Below are 25,123 nucleotides of genomic sequence, written 5' to 3' on the forward strand. Positions count from 1 at the left end.
CGTGATAACTTTGAAACATACATCTTTTAAAGATGGACATTGATGGGACATGATACAAATCAAGTAAGGGATAATGTACAGCGAGCCGGACATTGTTGTAAAATAAACCCCGACAGGGCGATGAGGCACTTACATTAACCTGAAGGGGTTTATTTCATAACAATGACCCGCCAGCTGTACATTATCCCTGTACAAAAATGCTCCTCCAGAGTCCGACATCAGAACTGCACCCATAGCAACGGTCTGTTATAAAGAAATGACAGACCGTAGAACGCCGTGATTGACCGATCAGAATTGAGTATTCAACAACACCGTGTAATAAATGCAAATAGACACTTAATCAGGTACAACATTTTTATACAAACAAGTGGTTGGGCATGATCTGAAGGTTATACAGTGGATAGATATTGTCCATTTAATCTATAGTTCAGTTAAAATCTGTGTATTTCCCGAAGTTAATGATGTGTTATCAGGCCCCTTTCTATATCCATTGATGTATATCAACATGGGCATCAGACTTTCATATAGAAGCAATGCATTGCTAAAACACATTAACAACCAGGGAGGATGGATACCCCTGGTCAATTCTCTGCCCACTGGAAAAACTCACACTGTTTACCCTTTTGAAAGCTGCAGGTGTAGAATTTCCGGCCATTGTTGGGTCCCAGTTTCAGAACCGTCCTCATTAAACAGCGTTTCCCGTGGTGACAAGAAGGGAAGTGCGAGTCAGCCCACTGCAACGGAGGAAATAAGGTTTTATGAACTTTGTTGTTAACTTTTATTCCAGGCATTTAATTTTGATGCCAACATATTGCAGTGTTTGTGGATAGGCTAAAAACTAAAGTACTTGAAAAGAATAATTTAAAGTTGTTTATATCCCGGGCTACATTAATGCCATAGAGATAAGTTGCTTTCCATTTTCACCTCAAAGAAGTTACACTTGGTCTCTCTGGGAAGCGAGCAGGCGTAGAACTGTCTTCCCTTATTCTCCCCCTCCTTGTGGACCACTCTGAGGACAGCTGGACGACGATGGGATGCACAGCCAGGGGCTCTGGGACTGGAAGAAATGGAGGAGCTGCGGCTTGTCGCTTCTATTTTGCGCGTACTGACACAAGTGAAGAAAACAGTCTTATTAGTTTGAAATAAATGGAAACTAAAGCACAAGTATACCTGTCACATCAACCCTTATTAGCGAACAAACAACCTCTCTTCAACTGTGTGTGGTGATACGTTGGTATTTGCATTGTATCCTACGACGGCTATTCATCAATCTGAACTTTTTCTTAACAATGTTGCATTAAAATTCCACAGGCAGATGCTTTTTTATCCCACTTATCTCCCTGAGGTTGCAAAAAACTTCTCTTATTATAAACTTATTCATGAAAAGCAAAGCAAGAGATTCACTCACCCTGAGTTGGGGGCTCCATTTTGAGCATTGTTACTGGGAAAAGGACTGTGATCAATTCTCATTTTCTTGGATGGGTGACTGTAGGAGGCCAGTGATTCCCCATTGGAGAGCTCGGCACTTTGCCTCTGCCAGCCACCAGAGGCATAATTGGGGCTTGTTGTCCCTTGGCAGACGCTGTATTTATATAAACCTCGCTCTGCCGCCAAGGAATTCAAATGACTGCCGGCTGGGGAGAGTGGGGAGTTTACAGGCTTTGGCTTCTTGCTCAAGTCAGAGAACACAAGGGTGGAAGTCCCGAATGCAGACCTCCAGTTGACTTTGAGCTCCTCTTGTGGCTTCTTGAAGGCAGTGCAGGGGTATTTAATCAAATCAGCGGTGAAGGGTGATGCCTCAGTGTTAATGTCATCTTTGTGGACTGTGGAGATGGAGCCAGAGTGAGAAACTCGTTTCATGTTCAGCAGCTGCAGCTTAGTCTCATGCACTGGCTGCGCTCATATAAATGCAGGTTGTTGTCGGCTTTAAGTGGTTATCTTGCCATAAAATTTACCAGTAAGCAGCAGACTGCTGCGCTGCGTCGTCAAATAAAATGTCACACAATCTGTTGTGCTGAAGATGCCCTTATGCAAAATTTTCTGTGAGCCCCCCCCCATATAATAAAACTCTGAAAATAAGTATGTTTTCAGTAATGGTGAACTACGATGCCTGACATCAGAGTCGTTAAGTAGAACTCTCCACTCGCTCAACAACCATTAATGTGCCCTTGAGCAAGGCGCTTAACCCCCTGCTGTTTTAGTGAAGCAGCTCAGAGGTCAACAGTAGAAAATGTAAATATATAGCCGTGCAAATGCAAATCAGGATATTACTGCAGAGCAAGTGTGCTCTGTCAACTTTCTGTGGAGAAATAAGAGCCCACTCTAATTTACACAGATTTTAAAGGAAGAGTTTATCCAAAAATGAAACTATTGTCATTGTACTTTGCACATATGTATGGCACATTTAGATTTAGTGGACTCATATTTATTGAAATTTTCAACAGTTGAGGACAAAAACTAAGGTTACAAGTACAGTCTTTGTAAAAAAAGTATTCACCCCCTTAATTCAAAGGGTATTTGTTGTGGCTTTTTTGGCATCCATCAACAAGAAAAGACCCTTTTATGGCTAAGTGAAAAAGATCTCTACAAAGTTATCTAAATTAATTTCAAATATAATATACGCAATGGTTATTTTTATAGGCACTGTAAATGTTTGTGATCCCGCGAGGGCTTGTAATATCGCGATAATAGCTGCCATGCAAAAAAATATCTGAACCAACTGCAGGAGTAAAGGCCAAAATGTAAGGCTGACGCATGACATATCATCTGCAATTATTCATGCTTGGAAAACCCAGCATACTGTACTATCTGCTATCATTTTAAGAAAATGTGATTTATTCAAAATTTGGCAGTATAATCCTAAAAAAATGTAAAAAAAAATACAACAAATCCAAAGTAAACCACTCAGCTGTGGTTTGGAGGTTGCAACAGAGAGACAACAAGGACATTTCTTTCAAACACTAGATCACTGCTGCAATGATGTATCTCAAGATAGTCAGAGAAAAATGGCCAACTGACAGATCCAGTCATTACTTGTGCAGCAATATACTGAACATACACACAACTACTAAGTCTGCCTGCTTGACTGCAGTTTCACTTCAACAGATCGGTGTCTGTTGCCTTGCTCAGAAGTACTCAAACGGCAAACAGCATCACTCTGGGATCATTCAGCTAAACAGCCAAACTACAGCTACTATTGTTTGATGTCCTGCTAACAAGGACCTTCTGTCACCCCATTAAACTCGGTGACTGTACAAACTGAACATTTCACTCACCCTCAGGTCTTGGAGTGAGGCAGGCATCACAGGCTTTTGCTGCTGGCTGGTTGATGAGCGTGCAGAGTTGACAGGCCCAGTCCTCTTCCTCACTCTTAGCCACGCTGTCATTGGTTCTGTCATTGTAGGCCCAGCCAATCAAACTGTTTCTGACTGGGAGCTTACTGCATAAAGGACACACGAGAGTGACGACGGTGAAAACCTTTTGTTGCTAAAACAGGCGTGCTAATGAGTAAGACGTGGGCACTGTAGCAGAAATAATGATTCTGTGTAAAAACAACTCAGGTTCCTTTAGTGTTCACAGTACACTATTATGAAAACTTGACACACACTTGTACCCATTAATGAGGGGAGACAAAATGTTTGGAATATTTCAACATTTTCTAATAAATTGTCTCCCCCATTTATATAAATGATGGTATTTATTTTGTGTTATTGTTTATTTTTTGCAGGGATGTCTTGTACAGTTAAAACCAATTGCTCCAGAGTTAGCTAGAAGCTAATTTGCATCGGTTGTCCTTTGGGCAGGTAAACAAAAAACAACCAAATGACAATAAATACACTACATAAAACTTGTTTTAAATACGGCAAAGCTTTCAGAGTCTCTAATGTTTGTGGGTGGGGGATTCCACTTCCCCACAACTTTAACCGAGAAAGCAGATTGACCTTTATGAAGGCAGGATTTCTGGAGGGCTTTTTGTATTACACTGCATTAGTTTTAACACGGTGTACCTAATAAACTGGCAACTGAGTGTATTTTCTATTTTCTGTAATAAATGACTCTTCCATAAATGACTATTTCATTGTGTTACTTTAAAGTCTCACAGAATTATTTACAATGCGTACGTATGTAAACATAAATTTCCTGGATTACGTATATTACGGGGATTAATCTTTAGGAAACGGCAAAATGCAAACCGAGCAATAAATATAAAATATTCAACACGCTATTATTGTAACCCGATTATAGAAAAAAATGCAGGCAAAGAGAAGAGGCAACTTTAACTAGACAAACATTTGCAGTTCAAGCAGAGGATGAAGATACGCGACATATAATTGCTCCAAGCACACATGTTAGTGCTCTGACATGAAGCTCGACTATGTTTGACAAGAAGGCAAATCTGCAATGCCAACAGTCATGGAGGAGGAAAGTAACAGCGGCTTTCAGGGAAACTTTCCTCACAGATTGCTTTATCAGCTGTGTAATGCGTTGTAAGGGCTTTAGGCTCTAACCCCTCGCAAAGCCTTGCTCAAATACAACCCAGGAGGTGTTGAGCCTGTGCCCTGTCTGGCAAACACAGCCTTATATGCGCATTAATTCCCCCCCCCATAACACTTCCCACTCCCTGCCAAGCCCATCTGTCTGCAAAGATGGCCTCGCTAAATTTGAACGTATTATCTAAAAGGCTTTAGAACTTTCTGCAAAAGACTAGGTTTTGATAAATGACACCGTTTTGCTTTTTGGTATTAAATTAAAAAAAAAACATTAAAATGCATTAAGAAGAACCAAAATGCCTGGTTTTATCCTATATTGGAAAAATTAATTAAGCATCATCTAGTTATTCTTAAAAAGTAAATACACTAAATGTATATAGAATTGTGATGAAAAGGAGCATGGTTATTTATCTTACTTCAGGTGATGGAAACAAATATTTTTGAGCAACACCAAGATCAAACTCCGATGAACAACACATTTTCAGTCAAAGTAGCAAAGGTGTATGAGGATTTCTACCTGATGTCAACCCCGCTGGGATCTCCCTTCTGACAGCTCTCGCACAAGTAAGTCATCCTGCCGTTGTCACCAAGACGACAGACTGTGATGACATGAAAGCACTGGCCGCACTGGGGACGCTTGTAGACTTTGTAATGTTTGTAGAGAGGAGAGCCGGATTTGCGACACTGATAGAGATGAGGAGGAGGGCAGACAAGAGTGAATCAAAAGATGAGGATAAAGAGAAAAAGAAAAAAAAAAACATTCACATTTCCTTACTATTAATGCGTGGACAGGAATATTTGTTTTATCTTTTCCCTAGGCAGTGGGGCTTTTTCTCTCCTTCCTCTGCAATACAGGATTTTAAGTTAATCCATAACTGCAAGTCAGTCTAAATGAGGTGTCAGCTGCTACAAGTAAATGTGTATGCACATCCAAAACTATGATTACCACCAAAAACTATTTTAAATATATATACTTTATTGATGTACAAATGTCTAACCTTGTAAAACAGAAGAGTGAAATCACGCGTCATCTTCACCAAGTGGTGGATCTGCTCGTCTTTCAGCTGTTGAACCTAAACAATGAAGCGGCGCAGTTAGTTACAGCTCACAGCCAGAGAGTGAATAAACCTTATTTGTATAGCTCTTCATTTCAGAACAGAGATGAGAGGCGCTTCACAGTCAGCAAATCAATAACACAAGCATATAAACAATAAAAACCAACAGACATGAATGAAAAACTGGATTTAAAATGATGCAACAGAGACAAAATTACATCCAATGTGTTTCCAAGACTTGGAGCCCAGACAGCAGGAAGCTGACTCTGGCTCAGACAGTGTAAAAAAAAAAAAGAAAGATCTAAAGCACACAAACATACAGGTCTTTCAGGACACCTAGGGGCTCGATAATGGAGGGGCAGCTCATAAAGATTCAGAGGTCCCAGTAGAAGGAAGTCCTAGATTAATGTTTTGGTCCAGTGTGCTATATTCTTAAATCCCCTCTAATACTTTCTAAAGGTGAGCAGAGCAAAACCCCTGGTAATAGTTGAGTAATAGCAGTATTCATGCTGCAAAGTGTCTCTTACTCACTTATTTTTAAGCACTGGACCCACGGGCCACCTAAACTTGGTGACCAAAGTACATTTTTAGTGGCCAAATGTAAACGTATGTAAAAACAATACAGAAAAGGCAATTTAACGCAACTTAACACAGCCTTCATTAACTGTGACGTTAACAGAATGAAAATAACCCACGAGTCTCCCCTTTACAGACATGCCCACTTTATGATAATCACATGCAGTTTGGGGCAAGTCATAGTCAAGTCAGCACACTGACACACTGACAGCTGTTGTTGCCTGTTGGGCTGCAGTTTGCCATGTTATGATTTGAGCATATTTGTTATGCTAAATGCAGTACCTGTGAGGGTTTCTGGACAATATTTGTCATTGTTTTGTGTTGTTAATTGATTTCCAATAATAAATATAAACAAACATTTACATAGAGCAAGCAAATTTGTCCACTACCATGTTGGTAAGAGTTTTAAAAACTTGACCAATCTCCCTTTAAGGTACATTTTGAACAGATAAATGTGCAATTAATATAATAATATATATTTTAATCGATTGACGGCCCTAATTTTTATGTATATTATAATATTTGATTTGATTAGATATTTGGTGGCCAAAGAGTAACTTTTTGTGGCCACGGGATATGGTTAATGTCGAACCCTGAAGTCACTCACACTAAAAACATATATAGTTTTCTTATGAAAATGATTCCCTAAGAGCAGTGTGAACAACTGGATCTTTTATGTTTCACGTGATATAATTTCCAGATCATGAATAATACATATTTACGTGATATTTTTTATAAATATGTCATAAGTCAAAGGAAAAGCCCCTATTTGAGTCTCAAAACAGACTACATACATTCATGAAAATAAATGAAAAACACTCCACCGAGTGGAAGGCTTATCTGTGTCGCAATGCGCTTGTTTGTCTTTTCCCTGTTGCACCCTCCTCATTGCAATGCATCACTCAATCATACAAGAGCTTAAACTTTTTTTTTTTTCTATGAGAGTTGTCTTGCATTTGTATTCCCTTTTTTTTGTTCCTCTGCTGAACACAATCCATCATCTTTCCAGTACCTTCACGGCTGGATGGAGGCCCGAGTCAAACAGGGCTTCGTTTTTAATGATGTTGCCGACTCCTGGCATGACGGCCTGGTCTAGGAGAACGTCACAGAGCATCCTGCTACTCTGACTCCTCACTGCCTCCTCGGAGCGGGAGAAGCTGAACTTGGATGAGCACACATCCAGACTCTCCATAGCCCTCACCCTTTGCTCGCAGTCCTCTGTCAACCTGCAAGCACACAGTTTTACAGTACTGGAAGAATATAGAAAATATATGGGCTGCTGTTACTGAAAGTGTGCCACGAGGTCAACTGGTGCATTCTCGAGGTTACACGTTTCAAAATTGTTTCTTTCATATATTCTGTTTCAGGTTTGTTTGTTATGAGATAGGACAGCTTAGGTTAAATTTTAAGACAGCGGAAATAAATGTCTGTCTGGCTCCAGAATGAATAGTACACCAGGACCTTACACTCAATGAACAGGACAAATGTCGAGGCTGTGTTTTTCATGCAACAATAGCCACCGTCTTCAGACACAGCCTAATGTAGGACATACCCACTGAATGAGACTCATACCCCAAGGTGAACTACTGTCACCTCAATCTATCTAGGCTGTGCCGGTGTCCCCGTTACCTTATTTCCACAGTGCTGTCAAAGAAGCGCACAATGTCGTTAGTCAGGTGTATTTCCAGCACTGGTGCGGAGCCAGTCCTATCCTTCCTCTCAGCAGGGTTTATACGCATCGATCCATTCATACCAAAGTGGACTCTAAAAGATGTGAGCATGAAAGAAAGAAGGAGAGGAAAAGACAAATTTCCACTTACAGATAGCATGTCTCAATTTATATAAGACTTGGCAACAAAAGGGCACACAGGTGGCCTTGTGGTTGGAGACTCTGTTGTGTAAATACAAATGTCACAGGCTCCGACTGAACAGTAGCTCGGGAGTCTATCTGCTAAAACTGCTGAAATTGCTATCACGCAAGGGCACTGACATTTCTACCTGCTTGTTCACACTAATACAGCTGTATATCCCTAAGAGGACTGAATGAATTTAGTACTGTGAGTACAGTATGTCAACTGTTGAAAATTATATGATATTGTTTATACAGCTTAAGTTATCCCTGTCATATATATGACTGTTGTGACCGATGCAAAGTATCTGGATTTGTCGGGTATTTGATTCACTGTATTAGCCAAAAACAGACAACTGTGTTTAGTTATTTTGTTTCTAAACAGTTTCTAAATTGACTTGATAGAAAATGTATATATTGCGATATAAAATCACATATAGAGAGAAATCACGAATGTATTGGCCACCCATTCTTACAATCATAAAGGATGAAAAAACAAAATGTACTTATTTCCATAATGGTCCTCCAACATATAACACAAACACACAAACAAATACATTTGACATTAAGTTAAATTAAGTGAGAAGATTGAGGAAAATGTTCTCTCCAAATGTCTGCTTACAGTTTGTCTCAATCGCTTTGGCTCATTCTTTGAAACAGTCTAAGCATTCTCTAAACTGTAAGTGCAACTATCACAACTGTTTGATGGGACATCACAACTCTATTGCATGTCTGCAAAACGGTAGTAACTCACCCAAAACACTTCATTCATGCTTCAAAAAACCTAGTTATTGTGTCAGTAAACTGGCCAATACCACCAAAATGAAAAGTTGTTTTGTCATCATGTGAGCTGTTCTGGTCAAAATGTTTGGATGTTTGATCAACATGGCAGTCAAACCTGGAAATGTTTCTTATATACAAATCTCTGTTTTGTTCTACTTTTATGTTGACACTGACTGCTTACTGGACTATACAAGAATGTCACATTTGTCTAACTGAATGCTGTTGTGTATCGCACTGAGTTTTTATGATTCTGATTTCAACAATAGATAAAAGTTTCACTACTGTGGTACACAGAAACAGGATATACACATTTGTATGTCTAGGCTACACTACATTTATTTGTGTAGCAATGTGTTAAATGTACTGTAAACAGAGAATTCACCTTTGATCTTTTGTGTAAATTCATATGCAGTGAACAGAAAATTTGCCACAAAATGACGTCGTGTCATATAGATATTTATGGAATATGCATGTATGTCTGACTTATTTTGATAATTAAATGAATCATTTTGCATGTGATGGCTCAAACGATGATGAATGTTTAGAAGTTGTGAAGAGTACAACAATTTCGCTGAGAATCAACTCAGTGAAAAACTCAACAAGCCATGTGCAAATGGTTATTGTGCAAACTGTAGACAATTGTACTACTTACTCTTTTGCACACATGTGCCAAAACATGTGCAATTTGCTTGAATTAATGAAAAAATTTAAATCTTTTCTGAACAACTAATTTTTCAGAGATTTGAATTTTGAAATTCTCATTGAAGAATTGAGCAAAATTGAAAGAGGAAAAACTGTAACGTGTTAAAAGGCATTGCACCTTTTTTTTAACCCACCAGATTCTGTGACTCAATTAGGAGTTTAAGCTTTAACATTGTTACCATACTTAAATCACAAACTACTTCTTAAAAGGCAGCTATTACCAGCTATTGTCTTTTTTTGATATATTTATTTTTATTATTATATATACATATATTGTCCAAATTGTTTGTTATCACCATTATGTAGTCATATTATTTCTTTATATTAATCTTATCTCTGGGTGGAGGCTTCAGATAAGCCCAGTGGGTTGTTTGCCTCTTCCTGCACTGTATATTATTCATTTATTTTTTTGTTATGTTGTATAGTCTTAAATTGTGCAAAATAAATAAACAAAAATAAACACAAATAGTCGAGATATAGAATTTTGATAATTTTGATAAAACAAACAGTAGAACCGCTGTAACACCTCACCTCTCAATATCTGACTCTTCCTTGGTGTTTTTATGTAACTAATTAATCCTCTAAGGTCACTATATAAATAATAAAAATAATAATAATAATAATAATAATAATAATAAAAACTTTATTTATAGGCTACAGCACTTTTTTTAAAAAAAGCTGCAAAGTGCTTGAACCAGGATTAAAACATTTCAGGACTGCAATTAGATAAATAAAATCAATAACATCAAAATAACTAATGTGACACAGATATCAACATTTATGAGTGACCCTATGCACATTAAACATGATGGGGGCACCGTGTTTAGTAATAGTTATCAAAACAAAATCAGTGACTAAGTAGTGACTATTAGTAGCAATATCCGGTCACATAATCAGACAGGTAACAGAATGTGTCGCAACACCCCAAAACTCCAGTTAGTGTACATTTATTACCTCAACGCTCTTGGACCAAAGTACATGAAGAGCTCCTTGCCCAGGGTTTCCACCCCGGTGTACGGACACCCAGACAACCTGAGGAAGACATTTCCCTCGGTGTTGTTCCTCTGTAGAGACACATAAGACAGTTAACATGCAGCTGGTTAACAAACCCACAGAGCACATTGTGACGTAGTAACGTAACTTACTGTGGATGTCGTCAAACTGCCTCTGATCTCCTTCACTTTCTGTCCTTTCTGGACTTCAGAGCGGATTTTCTCTCCGTTTAATGTAACGCCCGGACCTTCAACCATCTTCCAGGTCTTTTATTCCCCGCCACTGGATTCAATTCCGCACATGCGTGGTAGGATTTGTATCCGGAAGTAGGCGTCACATGTGTCAAATTTTTGACACATGTGACGTTGTATCCATAGTAACAGCAGAACACATTAAAAACATTTACATACAGAAGAAGCATAGTGAAAAACACAAATAAAGAGCTGTGCCAAACATAAAAAGGACAACAGAAAAGAAACAAAACCAACAAAAAAAATAAATAAAAACACAATAAAAAAATAAAAAATAAATAAATAATAATAAAAAAAAAGACCACGCGAGGGTATGACAATAATTTCACTTAAAAACTTTAAAGATATTGCATACATTCATTGTTTTTATTGCTTTTTTTGTTTTGTGAGGAAGAAATTTCTTTCATAAATACAAAGAAATTAGTTTTCTTTTGGTAAATTTACACTTGTGAATGTGGAACTTCGCGAGAATTAAAATTAAATTAATAAGAAAAAATGCATTACTGTCTTTGTCACTGTAATCATATCAACCAAATATAATATTTCTATAGTGCAGTGCAAAATCTGAGAAAATGTTAACAAGTATAAAATTATTGACATCTTTCCACAATTCACATGTAAATATTACAGGACCAGAATAAATGAGAGCAATGAGTCACACAACTCACAGGATTATATAACTGATAGTTACATTTGCACAGCATAAACCTTGTTTTGTGTTGATAATTGATTTCCAATAATAAATATAAACATGCATTTGCATAAAGCAACCATATTTGTCCACTCCCATGTTGGTAAGAATTTCAAAAACTTGACAAATCTCCCTTTAAAGGTACATTTTGAACAGATGAATGTGCAATTAATATAATAATAATATATTTTAATCGATTGACAGCCCTATAGTATTATTAGTATTATCAGCCTAATTAGGTGATACTGATGTATTAGTCTACTTCCTTCCCTTCAATCATTTACTCATTCATTCATAGTCCACCAAATATGGTTACAATAAAATGAGACATCATAAAGCAATGGAGATAATATGATAGTACAGGCCATACACTGAAATTAACGCTTCGATTGGACACTCACATAGCACATGTGCAAAATATTTTTCCTAATATTCAAATAATGTTATGTATTCCTTCATTATACAGCTCAGCCTACAATTTAAAATAACGTGTAAAATTAATTCTTGGATACCACCTGCTCTCAACTCTTCTGTAATCTGTTTGAGCACTATCCTACACATGCATGCAAACCCTTGATAAAGTGTAACATATTTAAATATAAGGACTTACTACACTGTTCAGTTTTTGAGACATTTTACAGGTGCCAATAATCTGTGACAGGCCTACATCTAGAGGTGGGAGTAGTTTTATTGATTGTCCACTTGAGGGCGCTGCTGTACCATTATTGGGCCTGCTGCCCACACAAAGACATGTCTGTGATGTAACCTGTAATTAGTATTTTTCAGGAGATAGATAGATAGATAGATAGATAGATAGCAATAAGCATTCAAATCTGTGACTTTTTCTGCATGTTTAGGTATTCAGTCTGAATTGCAAATACTAGTGCCATTGATCCACACATTGTCATAGCTCCAAATGTGAAAATATAAAGAGCAAGTAAGTAAATACTGGGCCTTTATTTCACACTACATGGTCTGTTCAAGTTCCTGGAAATGCCCTTAATGTGTCTCCCTAACTCCATCCATTATACCATCATCCCAGGTTGAATTTAACAGCCAGATGTGCGCCTTATGGTCTAGTCATACCTTCCATACCTCTACCATGGGTGTCCCATCTGGCTTTGAAAAAAAAAAAATCAGAGGAATTATAATTTGCATTATTGTCAAAAGATTTTCTGCATGGCTTGCTTTCGTAATTGCAACAACTTGTTTGCTCTGCAGTTTCACCATCCAGAAGCCCTTCTGTGGTCCCAGATAAAAATAGATAGACTCCCATGTTCTCCAGCCAAGTGTACAGCCATGCCCCCCTTCAAAAAAGGCAGCACTCAGCAATAAAGTGTATTAACATCTGAAGCTGCTCTCTCACATTGGCTCCAAGGGAAGTGGTGCACTTGAAGCTGGGTCTCACCCAAGGAATTAATTCAATCCAAGTTGCAACTGTGCCCCATTGCAGTCCTCTCTGCTGCCTCAGGACCTCAAGAGATACAGTATCCCAAGATAAAAGCAAAAACATGCTCCCCTGTGTATCTTGAAATGAGACATATTAAAGATTAAACGTCAAGTACTACATGTTGTCTGATGAAAATGGCCACAAAGACCGTAAAGATGAACAACAAATCTATTAATACATATATTCCATGTAGGTTTTCATAGTATTAGCAGTCTGTGAAGTTCTCCATAGTGCTTGCACCAAAGGTTAGAACAGTAGGTGGTCAAATGTTAAAACTGGGATAAATTTGAAGGATACATGGCAATGCTAAGAAAATAATAAAGCACAAACAAGTGCATAAATTAAGCAACTATCTAGATAAACATCTTATGCATTGGTTTTGGGATATTGGACCCAATGCTGGTTTCTATTAAAGTTGTTTCAGCAGCTAAGGACAGACTAATGATCATATTCTACATTGCCTCTAATTTATTTAATCCACCTTATTGAGTTTACCTGATCCACACATAAAAGAAACACATTTTTTCATGCTTTCTGAGCATAAATAGATCTTAATAGCTAATTTATCCTTTGATATTTTTACCCTACTGTCTATTCTACATCCCTCACTCTCCCCGTGCACTGGCAGGCAATGGGTTGATGTTTTCCCTGCTTTGCTTTGTGCACCAGTTTGAACTGTGAAACTTTTAGTTGCTGATGTGCCCCCCACACCAACCCTCACCAAGAAAACCCCTGTGTTGTTTTGCTGCAAGATCAAGACAGTGACGTCTGCTTTGACTACGCACAAGAAAGGGCATACTGTAGGCTCTTAAACATCTTTAAAGGGGTTTTTGCTCAGTGAAACTTCTGAGACTGAACTCAGCCACAGACTCAATGGAGCGAGCAACACGGGGCCTTGCAGTTTGTCAGCTAAAATATAAAAAGTGCAGCTACAGAAGTACAGTATTTCGGGATCTAGATGATCATCCAGGCGTGGCCAGCAAACTGATGAGCACTGGGGGGGAAAGTGTCAAGGTGTGTCAAGATAAATGCATCGGGCTCTCAGGTGTGACACACAGGAGGAAGCCAAAGTGGATCCTCAGAATGTGGAATTGGACAACTTCAACTGGTGCGTGGACAAACTGAGGCGGGTATGCAAGTGTGTGTGTATTTTTGTGTGTCTGTGCAGGTGTGCTGACTGCTGAGGGCAATACTGTACACGTGGAATCATATTCTTCTGCAACAACTCATTTAACTATGAGTTACCATGATGATAGGAATATATATGATATATAGTTTTAACCTCAGTGACTACTGCATAATATAATTGCTGAAATAATATTTGAATTAATGTTACCTGTTAGAAATAGCTATTATATTGTATATATATATTGGAGGAAATGTTCATGTAAAACTTTCAGATTCAGCAGATGTAGTTTGTCTGTCTCACAAGACTTTAAATGTTGATTGACAACATATTTTCAACACAATTTATTTATTGTTATTGCAGCATAAATGTTCATATCGCTCACAGAAATGTACGGGTCAGTTTGAGTCAAATTGTATCTGGTTACAGTTGGATTAAATAAATTGTCTTGGGTCATGTTTTGGTTATGGTTTGACTTGAAACAATGCCCAGGTTGAGTCCACAGTGTTTACAGTTTTCATGCAAGTAAATTATCTTTTGTACATGTAAGTACCAATTTCCCTTTAATCAGCCTCCCATTTGACCGTGTGCTTATACTTACACAAAATCACATCTGGCAATCATTCAGTGTGGGCAGTGCAACAACTCTGCTACTGCCGGCCATCGAGCTCTTAAAGTTTGAAAATGATCTGCCAAAAGGAAAAGATGTTTGTGTCCAGAAAATATAAAGTTGATATACCTGATGGGAGCTCAGTGCCTTGCTTCGGGATGCTTGGACCAACTGGTGATTTTCTTGTAATAAATAACTTTGGGCTTTTGTTCGAAGGACTGCTGAACAGCACATTCTGACAATAATACTATTTTGATACGACTGTCGATCAATAGCTCAAAGACTCAGTCACTTTCAGACCTGCATGTACTCTGTGTTATATGTGTGTGTGTCACAGAGGATCATAGATGTACTTTAAATTAAGGTACAAGCTTGCACAGCAACTCCAATCCACAGATTTCATTGAACCATTATGAGACTAATGGATGAAGCAAACTGTCTTGAGACTTGCAAAAATCTATTAATTCTCCTAATGGTCTCCTAATTGTTAAATTACATTTGGGGATTGCAGCCGGTGTGCAGCTGTTACTCTCTTTATATGTATGTATATAGGCTATATTTATGCGCTTTTTGTGCACTTATCTGTGATCATTAAACTGCAATTCTGTCTGTCTGGGTGGCTGTTTGATGAGTACTTCACAAGGTCTGAAATGAAATAAGATTTCATTCATTAAACCAGAATCAAGAGCCTATTCAACTGCTGGGAAGATGAGAATAAAGCAATGAGCTGCTTATTGACTTGCAGTGCATAGTTAATTAGTTTAACAAGGAATGTTAAGTCAACTATGTGATTTTGTGACATTTTATTCTCCTCTTTCTGGCTTAAAGCAAGGCATTCTGTGTAAAAATAATCACTTTTCGTTTGTGATTTTTTTGGAAGGTTTTATAAGTTACAGAGCCTTTATTTAAAGCAAACAAATATTATTTTGAAAGAACAGATGTGCCACAGACTGTGCAGAATCCGGTTGTTAATTACTCATAATATGTGGTTTCACACTAGCTACAGTATAAATGTGGCACAAATCTCTTGAAGAGTGTAGAAAAATAGGCCCATACTCTTCAAACAGAATGGTGTTTATGTTTTTCTCCTGAAAAGTTTCATTGTATAAAACTGCCCGTAAAGCAGAAATGACAGTTGTTTCTTTGGTGGAGAGAAGCTTAACTGCAGATGGAGATGCGTTGCTATGCAACTGGGATTTCAAAAGTACTTGCCGCACCAGGGTCACATTTCAATGTCTGTCTCCACCAGCTTGGCAGGAACTGATGACTTCTAATAATGCTATTTTTAAAGCTTCTCATTTGCAACCCTCCAAATGTGAATATTCTATAGAATGTACTCTATAATGTGCTGTATTATGCAGGAAATATATATATATGGTAAGTTCTGCTTTTTTTCCTGGTTCTTATCACTTCTCAATCTTATTATTCCAGGGGCAAGATGCAGTGGCACTGTATATATTCATATGCCATTATTGAGTGCTACCAATAATGTTGGCAACTTGGGAATCTAAGGTTAATCAAATGTTGATCCTGTCAGTAGCAGAGGATAACAGTTAAAACAAACACCTGAATGAAAATGTACGTAGTGCATAGAGAAGCTTAACAATCCTCTTCTGTTTCTGAACGTCATATTATTGAGTTATCTTCAAAAATATTTCCAACCTCGACAACCTCCTCTACTAAAAAGTACAGTCCATTCTTTCCATAGACATCCACACCCCAGCTCCTACTCCCTAATCGGGTGTATAAAATTCACATCACAAACAATATGGTCATTGTGTCATCTTGCCTGGAGGATTTGTATTATTGTTCCATCAGTATTTTCTTTGGTAAAGGGTTCTGAATAGTAGCACATATTGGGAAAAGAAAGAAAAACAGCCGGTGACGCTCTATTCCACTCCATCCTGAACACACGCTCAGTCCCTTAATACCTTCATAAGAAAGGTCCCCTTGTTTGGCCCTCTCAGTTGGAAACATCCTACATCCAACAGTGTTATTTCATAGTTTGTAAATGACAGGTCACGCTACGCAAAAACTTAAAAATGACTTGTTAAGATGGACATTTTTTTTTTTTTTAGAACTGCTTCCTCAGGCTTCCACAGCCCGGTTCACCACATCAAACCACATCCCAGCTCTTGACTCACACACGGCACCTTTCAGACGTGGAGAGGCCCACTGGGAGATGGAGAGGTCGGCTGTGCGGCCTGTGAAGTCGTGTACTGAGTCAACCATGGAATGACCTGGAAAACAGGAAACACCTAACCCGGTTTCTTTTAATGGGAAGTCAGTCACTGCATCAAAACAACACACACACATCACAGAAACACCCAAACACACACACATGCATGCCAGAGGCAGTCAAAGGGGCAAAATGTTGTCAAAAAACAGCAGATACACAGACACCCTGCAGCTCTGTCAATGTCACAACGCAAAGTCAAGTTAAGTTGCTTTTGACATGATAGTGATGAATTCATTCAGAACAAAATGGCTGAAGGGAAAAGGCTACAGTGTAACATATTTCTCCTCTAGGTGGCAGCGTTCCCTTCTTCATCAGTGATGCTCTCTTCTGGAAGGAATTGGACAAAACCGCTCATTTCTTCCCCCGCCGCTCCCACCAGGCTGCACTTGTCACTGGGAGAACTGGTGCAATATCAGGCAGCAAAATAACTGCATTTGGTTAAATCCAGACCTCCAGCTCTTTGAGCTCATCCAAATGCTGCTGTCAGGAGGAAAAGTTAATTGTCAGTTTGCATCATTATTGTAATCTCTATTACCCCCATACAGCGCATAGCCTACTGTTAGACTAATTTGATAATGGTGCATTTAATTAGATGTAAATGATGGTACTTGCGGTAATGGACATGAAGCTATAGCTCAGTGAGGGAATCTCAGTATAATGTTGTCAGACCAGATCAGGGCTCAAACCCAGAGTTACCCTGCTGACGTGTCCTTAAAGGGGACATATCATGCTCGTTTACAGTTTTATACTTGTATTTTGGGTTTATACTTGAACATGTTTACATGCTTCAATGTTCAAAAAACACATTATTTTTCTCATACTGTCTCTCTGAATATACCTGTATTCACCCTCTGACTGAAACGCTCCGTTTTAGCGCCTGTCTCTTTAAGCCCTAACCTCTCCAAAAATCCCAGTCTGCTCTGATTGGCTCGCAAGAAAAATACGGTGCACCTTTGCAAAGGTAGTTATCAAACTGTGGGTGATATATTCTAATGAGCCTGCATGTGACATAGGAAGGGGAGCCGAATCTGAATGGCTTGTTGAATCACATGTTTTCTGATGTATGGATTTTTTTTATTTTTTATAAGCAGAATCATTTCATAATTGCTAATGAAAGTTCTTTAATGGTTCATTTACTAGCTCATATTATAACAAGTGGCTGTATACGGAGGAGAGGTTGTAATCTGTCTCAGTTCAACAATGGTTTGTTGCTTTGGAGTCGCCTCCATTATCTTTCTCTGTTGACCGGTTTTGGTCTGATGTTCACAAACATTTGATTTTGTAACTGAGTTCATTTATTTAGCATCTTCTTGCACTTCACAAAGTGATTCACAATTAAAAAATAAAGCAACAGACTATAAAATACAGACTTAAAGGGCCAGTGTGTAGGATCCGGTGGCATCTAGTGGCGCAGATTGCAACCAACTGAAACTTCTCTCGTGTGCCAAGCGTGAAGTAGAACTACAGAAAACATGAATGGTCCTATCTAGTGTTTGGTTTGTCTGTTCTGGGCTGCTGTAGAAACATGGTGGTGCAACATCGCAGACTCATTCTAAGCTAATGAAATCAAAACAATTCTTATTTTCAGGAGATTATACAGTAAAGAAAACATACTTATTAATATTATATTCCATTTCTGCCCACATATCCCCCTAAATGCTACACACTCACCCTTTAAGAAGAGTAAAAAGAGTAAAAGCACCATAGAAATAGTCTAAACAGGGTCTTGAAGTGACTTTTAAATCTCCACAAAGTCCAAAGTCCAAAGGGAGAGAGTTCCAATGTTTAGGAGACCTCAAGAGAACAGTCTTCTTTAGTTTTAAATCTAGAGTGAAGAACAAACCCTGATGAGAGGACCTTAGTGACATACTGTTTAGCTGCAGTACGGTAGATCTCTAATGTAGTCAGGTTCCTGACCATGCACAGCTCTATAAGTGATCACATTTAATGAGGAGCCAGTGGCTTCCAGTGTTCATTCAATCTTTTGCCCAGGGTCTTTGCCATTTCACTAAATGTATAATGTTTTGTTCCCAAAGGTCAAGAATGGATTTCAGTGCTCAAATATTAGTCTTCGTTTTCATGTGTGCACTCCACCAAGAAAAAGTGGTCCCATTTCCATTTTTTTAATTTTTCTACTGACCTTTTGTGACACCGAGTAAAAGTAAGGTTATATTTGTTTTAGCATTATGTGTTGCCAAGTTAAATCCCTGCATTACACTTGTGCAATTTAAATAATTGTAATTATGTTGAAGGTAAACAGCAAATGCAGCCAATTATTAGATTGCCCTTGATTAGATTTAGAAATTGTACTTTCTCAATCAGCTGAAATGTCTGAAAAAGAAACCTATTTAAACTGTCAAAAGGGAAAGGGGGAGTTGCATAATGTAATTTTTCTTGCGAGCAAAGATTCAGAACATGCCTCCCTCTTGATTTGAGGGAAAATGCCAGTCCTAATTACATCGTGTCTCACTGTTTATTAATACCAAACAAACCGACCCCTGCCAAATGACACTGAATGATTAACTCAACATTTCCTATGAGGCTGTAGCGATGATTTGTGGATTTTAATACCACAGTATAAATATGAAGAATATTGGGCAGAGCCTTATGGGGCTCATCAGCAGGTAGCAAATGTAATCAAACCAACACAACCATCACACATATTACACAAGTAATACTCAATAATTCCAAAGACATAAAGCAGCGTAGTAGCCAAATTTCTTTTGTAAAAAAATGTTTTTAAACCTGCAAATTCCCTCACACACATCCTGCTCCATGCATGTGTATATCTCATGTAACAGCTATTATTTTACTAAATTTATCTTAATTGCACGACAACACAGTATCATTACAGTCAGTCTAACAACTATATTTAGTGTATTTTAGTAAACTGTGCAGGCAGGGCATCACCGCAGCGAAATCCAGCACCTACAACTTCAAATTAGCTTTAACAGGCTCAATTTTCTAAAATCTCTATGACAAATTCTGTTGACTGTACTCAACTCAACTCATCAGAATTGGAATGAATTTATTTGCAGAGCTCAGCCGTGCACATAAATCTGTCTTGGTAATAATTGAGCTGCGACATATTCCCATCTTTATTAATGAAAGTACTGACATGCACGAACAACAGAACAGAAGCTTTGGTCTCAATGAACTCACTGAGAGTTTCATTATTTTGATAAACTCTTTTTCTTTTCTTTTTTTTTTTACACCTGCCGGAGCTCAGGTCAGTGGTTTGGAGCAGTTTGTCGACCAGACGCTCCGTCTGAAGACGTGAACCGCCCTCGCTCAACACTCAATCGAACCAGTTCTTAAAAGAGGGACTGATGTTCCACTTGATATCGATATGTGCATATTTTATGTCTCCCAGTTATCAGTATGCACGGTGCTCTGAATAATCATTTCATGGAGTTTGTGGTACCCACGTACTCTTTGAAATATTTCTTTTGAAGCAGATACTACAAAAGGAATGTTCCAGTTCAGATTTCCAGGCACTTTCTCTCAACTCCAACTCATCTTCAGTTTGGATAACATTTTGAATTAGCAGATGTTTCAATCTTCAGTCCCTTTTATAATTCATTATTAATTGAAGTATATGATCCAAGGCACAATCCACAAGTGCTGCTCTGCAGAAACATGTTGTTGTTGTTTATTCTCTAGTAGTTTCCAGCGTGGCCTCATGTTCAGGTATATCTGAGATTTGATATCATAGAGGGTTACAGCACACTTCAGCTGTCTGTCAAAACCACATGAGTCACCAGCTGTAAAACCACCCACCCTATGATATCTTTATACATTTTTCATGTCGTCCTATTTGTCTGTTTGGCTCAAGGATGACTCAGTGCAGCCTGTACCTTGGCAAGCCCACCTAAGGCTTGAAACATGTAAGGCCAAAACACTCCCACTAAGTGGAAACCTAAGTCCCGAAACAGCCTGATTCTGACAAAGTGGAAAGTCAAGAGTTGCAGGTAACCTGTCAGCCCTGCTGCTTCTGTCTTCTTCCCGTGGTCTTCTCTCAACATGTAAGATCAACATAAAATACTCTCAAGGATATATCTGCTCTCTAGAGTAACATTATCATTACTCTGTACTCAGTTGTCCTTGTACTACAGTAAAAAAAATTATACAGACTTCTCTTTGTGATCTTCCTAGTTTGGCTTTTGAGGGATCTGTTACATTTATTTGCCATTCTTTTTATTTGTCTCTTTTTGACTCTTTTCTTCATTGAGTATTTTTAGATAGCAGATTGAAATAACTGATACCATGTAGGAGTCAAGTGATATACCGGTATTGATGATAATCATGATATTTAAAAAAATAATTATTGATATGTTAATAATACACAGAAGATCATATTATGTAAATAATCAAGTGCCTCTTAAATCATTTTATACAGTTACAGACTCTCTCTCTCCACCTCCCTACACTCATATTTTTAGTTCTATAGATATTGAATTGATATTATCATGGATTCTCTTGGCCATGATAATCATGTTGAGGAAATCTGATATTGTGACAGCCCTAATACCATGTGATATAAGAAATATAATCATCTTTATAAGGGCCATCGGAATCCAGCAAATTTAATCTATACATAAATAAAAGACCTTAAAAAAGAAAAAAAAGGGGCAAGTGGTAAAGGTTTCGGGTTATAATCCCTCAACAGTCTTCCCCACCACGCGCACACACAAACACACACAAACTCCACCCTCCTAGCACGTGGATGACAGTCATGCATGAATATTATCATCCTGTACCTCGTCGTGAAATATGATTACAGGTCACACTCCGACAACACATTGAAATCAGTCAAGACTCAATCAGTGCGACAGGTACACCTTCCATTTGCCATTTTAATTCCATCTGTGTGTGTGTGTGTGTGTGTGTGTGTGTCTCTGTCTCTCACTTATACAGTTCTGATATAATCACACACCCACACCCACAGCCGAAGCACACGGGCATTACTTTGCCCGGTGCATAGATTTCCACGGCTAATCCTTTGATCTGAGACCTTGTTTTTTTTGGGGAGCCGCTGTGTTCTCTGCTGCCTCCGGCTGCATTTGAGTTCTATTATTTATCAGTGAGTGTCACGAGGCCCAGAAGGGAAGAGAAAACGAGGGAAAACAAGTCTCGTCTTCTATTATTCTTTGATACACCTCCTCACGCAACACACAGCGAAGCTGGTGTGCTCAGTGTCAGTGTGATTTTTAATTGGTCTGTTTCAATGAGCATCATCGCTTTGGCAGGGACATCTCTCTCTGTTCATTGTTTTAATTATAATAATAAATATTGAGTTATGAAGTTTGCTTTTCAGCTTCAACATGCAGTATATCAGCAACCATTCTTGGTCAAAATACAATTATTGGGGCAGTGTATTACCTTGAAGTAAGGCTATTATCAATATGTTGTATGAAATGACAATGTGAAAACAATGTGACACTGTGAAAGGCATCGCTCGTAGTGATCAACCTGCAAAGAATTATCCCCCGACTCTGCAGCTGCCGTTGCTTTACAGAGCTTTATAGTGAGTTTCAGCTCATTGTTTAATGGTCTGGCCCAAACTTGTTTTGGTTCACTTTCAGCACTCCCATAGTGCCATTTTCAGCCATAGTAGGCAGTAACATTACCTGCTCAGCACCAAAACAGCCGACAGGCACTATTAGCGACAAGCTGGTGAACATAGTGGAGCATTTAGCAGCTAAAGAACCAGATATTTCCCTCAGGAGTTGGTAGAGACCAAAAACAGAGCTAAAAGAGAGTGAATATTGGACTTACATGCATCCGGTGGCCTGATGCACGACTCCAAATGAACAATAATGTTGCTAAGTAACTGCTGGATGTGTAAATAAGCAACTGTTTGCTGCTGTTACTGTAGTTTTTCCATATGATTGTTCAAAAAATACATATTTTATAAGCTATTTTGGCCATTTTTTGCCTTTTTGGGGCGGCTGTGCCTCATAGGTAGATGCCTCATTTAAATTAGATCTTGAGGGTCACCTTGCATGGCAGCCTCTGCCATCAGTGTATGAATGTGTGTGTGTGAATGGGTGAATCTTGACATGTAGTGTAAAGTGCTTTGAGTGGACGAAAGACTAGAAAAGCGCTATATAAATGCAAGTCCATTTAACATTTATCTTTTATTGACAGTATTATTTGAGAGAGCAGGCGACTGCATGCCCAATAATTTAGTTTTAATCAGCACTTTGATTCAGGACTAACTCGACCCAGCTGTTTGTTCCATTGTGGCTATGCCCCATTAAGCCTTCTATCACTGATAAATAGTTCTGCAGTCCGGATGAGAGCACAATTCAAATAAGCATTGTGTAAATTATATTAATTTCAAGTTTTCTTTGCTTCTTTTTCTCATTTTAACTTTTGGTGGATTTTAGCTTCCTGGTTGTATAGAGAGCTTTACACACCCCATGTTTTATATTTGGTGCCTTCAAATTGTCCAGGTCTCATATACAGTTTTATGTTGATGCAATTGTCACTTGAATCGTGGTATTTTCCAATAACAATACCCTTGTGTGGCATACTATCTTTCCTTTCTGGCTGAGTGTCAGAGTAAAAAATTGATACCTCTTTCATATTTCTCTAATAGACAACAGCACCTACTACCATCACCTCTAAAGCTCATTGATTAAGACATTATATCTTGATGGTTTAATCTGTGTAACAAAAACAACAATTTTTCATTTTTTATCATGGAACTGTTTCTTGGCCACAATCCAAGATATGCATGCAGGTGCAACTTAAAATTGCCCACAAGTGTGAATGGTTGTCTGTCTGTATATGTTAGCCCTGTGATAGACTGGCGACCTGTCCAGGGTACCTTGTCTTTTGCCCAATGAGGCTCCAGCTCCCCATGACTCTGCATGTTAAAGGTAAATAACTGCAAACTTCAAATAAATGCAAACTAAGATTTCAGTATTAAAGGGAATCAACATTGACTTTTAGTTATGGAGCGATGGAACAAGAAGTCCCAGTGTCCCAGGCTGTCCAAACCACCACCCTGACCACCACACCCAGGTCATCATACTATTTCCTCCTTTGGCACTGAATCCAAACACATTGTAAACACGCTCTAACAAGTTAAAGATGTAGTGCTTCTAAATCACAACACAAACTAAAATAAATAAGAAAGAGGTTACGCTTGGAATTAAGAGAAAAGTGTAATTTAGTTCCACAAAATGGCCAGTTTTGGGTGCATGCTACAATCCAGATGCATCCAGACATAATTATTCTCCACAGTCTGCAGTAGTAATGACTTGGGTTAAGAGAGTAAACAAGTCCTGTGGCGTGCTGACAAAGACAAATGACACACTTCTCCTACCCTTAACCCTCATTTTTCCTGGGCATCCAGCTGGGCCTACAGCAGACACTGTTACACACTTCATGTCCAGGCTTATAAATTCCTGTTCTGAGCTGGAGAAAGGAGAATGAGATGCAGAGGGGAAGACATGGAGAAAAAGGACGCTCTAATTATTTAATTGGCCACTTGTGGTCTTCCCTCTGTGGAAATGGCCTTGTAACGGCTCTATAATGGGCTCTGTATCACACAGGTGCTTTCCCAGCGCGACTCCAGCCACCAACACAGATGGAGGAACTTCATCTTAATCTTTCTCCCACAGTCATTTGCCATTTTTTATTTTCTTCTGTATAATTCAACTATTAATTATTTTGCCAGACTTCCTACTGCACAGTTACACTTTCCTTTCCTCTCCATTTAACTGATCTATTAAAATACTTCATAAATCAAAAGTTTTTCACCTTTATACAGTGACACTCACTTGTTCTTTCAGTTAAATACATTCTGGGACAGTTCATGGTAGTTTTAAAGTTTAGATAAATGTTTTCTTAGGAAATAGTTTGTACTTGAAGGCTATAAATAACCTTGCATCCTTCATGTCCAGGGGTAAGGGTTTGATTTAGTTATTGTTTTGACGTTTTACATGTTAATGCAAGTATTTGTAAAAAGAATAAATATATATATATATATGTGAGCCTGTGTGAACACTATGATCACATTCAGCCGACCTGTGTTTTAACAGTTTTTTTTGTTCCACTAATTAGCAGCATTAGCATAACATCAATGACTATTTTGACATTTATGATTAGACAGCAAGTTACCTAAATGCTAGCTTGGTGAAAAGCAAAATTTTTCATCTTTGGATTTGTTCTATCTTAAATATTTTGGTTAGCAATTCTATTGCTGAAATCTGGGAACATTGTGACACTGGTAGTCAGGGGTAAATAATACAAGGGTCACACAATAAGACATGTTTAAACAGTATAACCACTGAAA

At 38.3% G+C, this 25,123-nt stretch overlaps 1 protein-coding gene across 1 annotated transcript; it reads right to left on the reverse strand.

Moving 5' to 3' along the window:
• Window positions 1-407: 407 nt before the first annotated feature.
• neil3 (nei-like DNA glycosylase 3) lies at window positions 408-25,123 on the reverse strand. The gene is given in 12 exon segments (XM_037780868.1): window positions 408-734; window positions 925-1,105; window positions 1,409-1,823; window positions 3,276-3,439; window positions 5,008-5,174; window positions 5,489-5,563; window positions 7,134-7,347; window positions 7,751-7,885; window positions 10,410-10,519; window positions 10,601-10,714; window positions 20,577-20,579; window positions 25,098-25,123. Coding segments are annotated over 10 exon segments (1,749 nt in total). The 5' UTR covers window positions 10,706-10,714; window positions 20,577-20,579; window positions 25,098-25,123; the 3' UTR covers window positions 408-551.

The sequence above is a fragment of the Sebastes umbrosus genome, chromosome 9 (assembly GCF_015220745.1).
Source record: "Sebastes umbrosus isolate fSebUmb1 chromosome 9, fSebUmb1.pri, whole genome shotgun sequence".
Lineage (NCBI taxonomy): Eukaryota > Metazoa > Chordata > Actinopteri > Perciformes > Sebastidae > Sebastes > Sebastes umbrosus.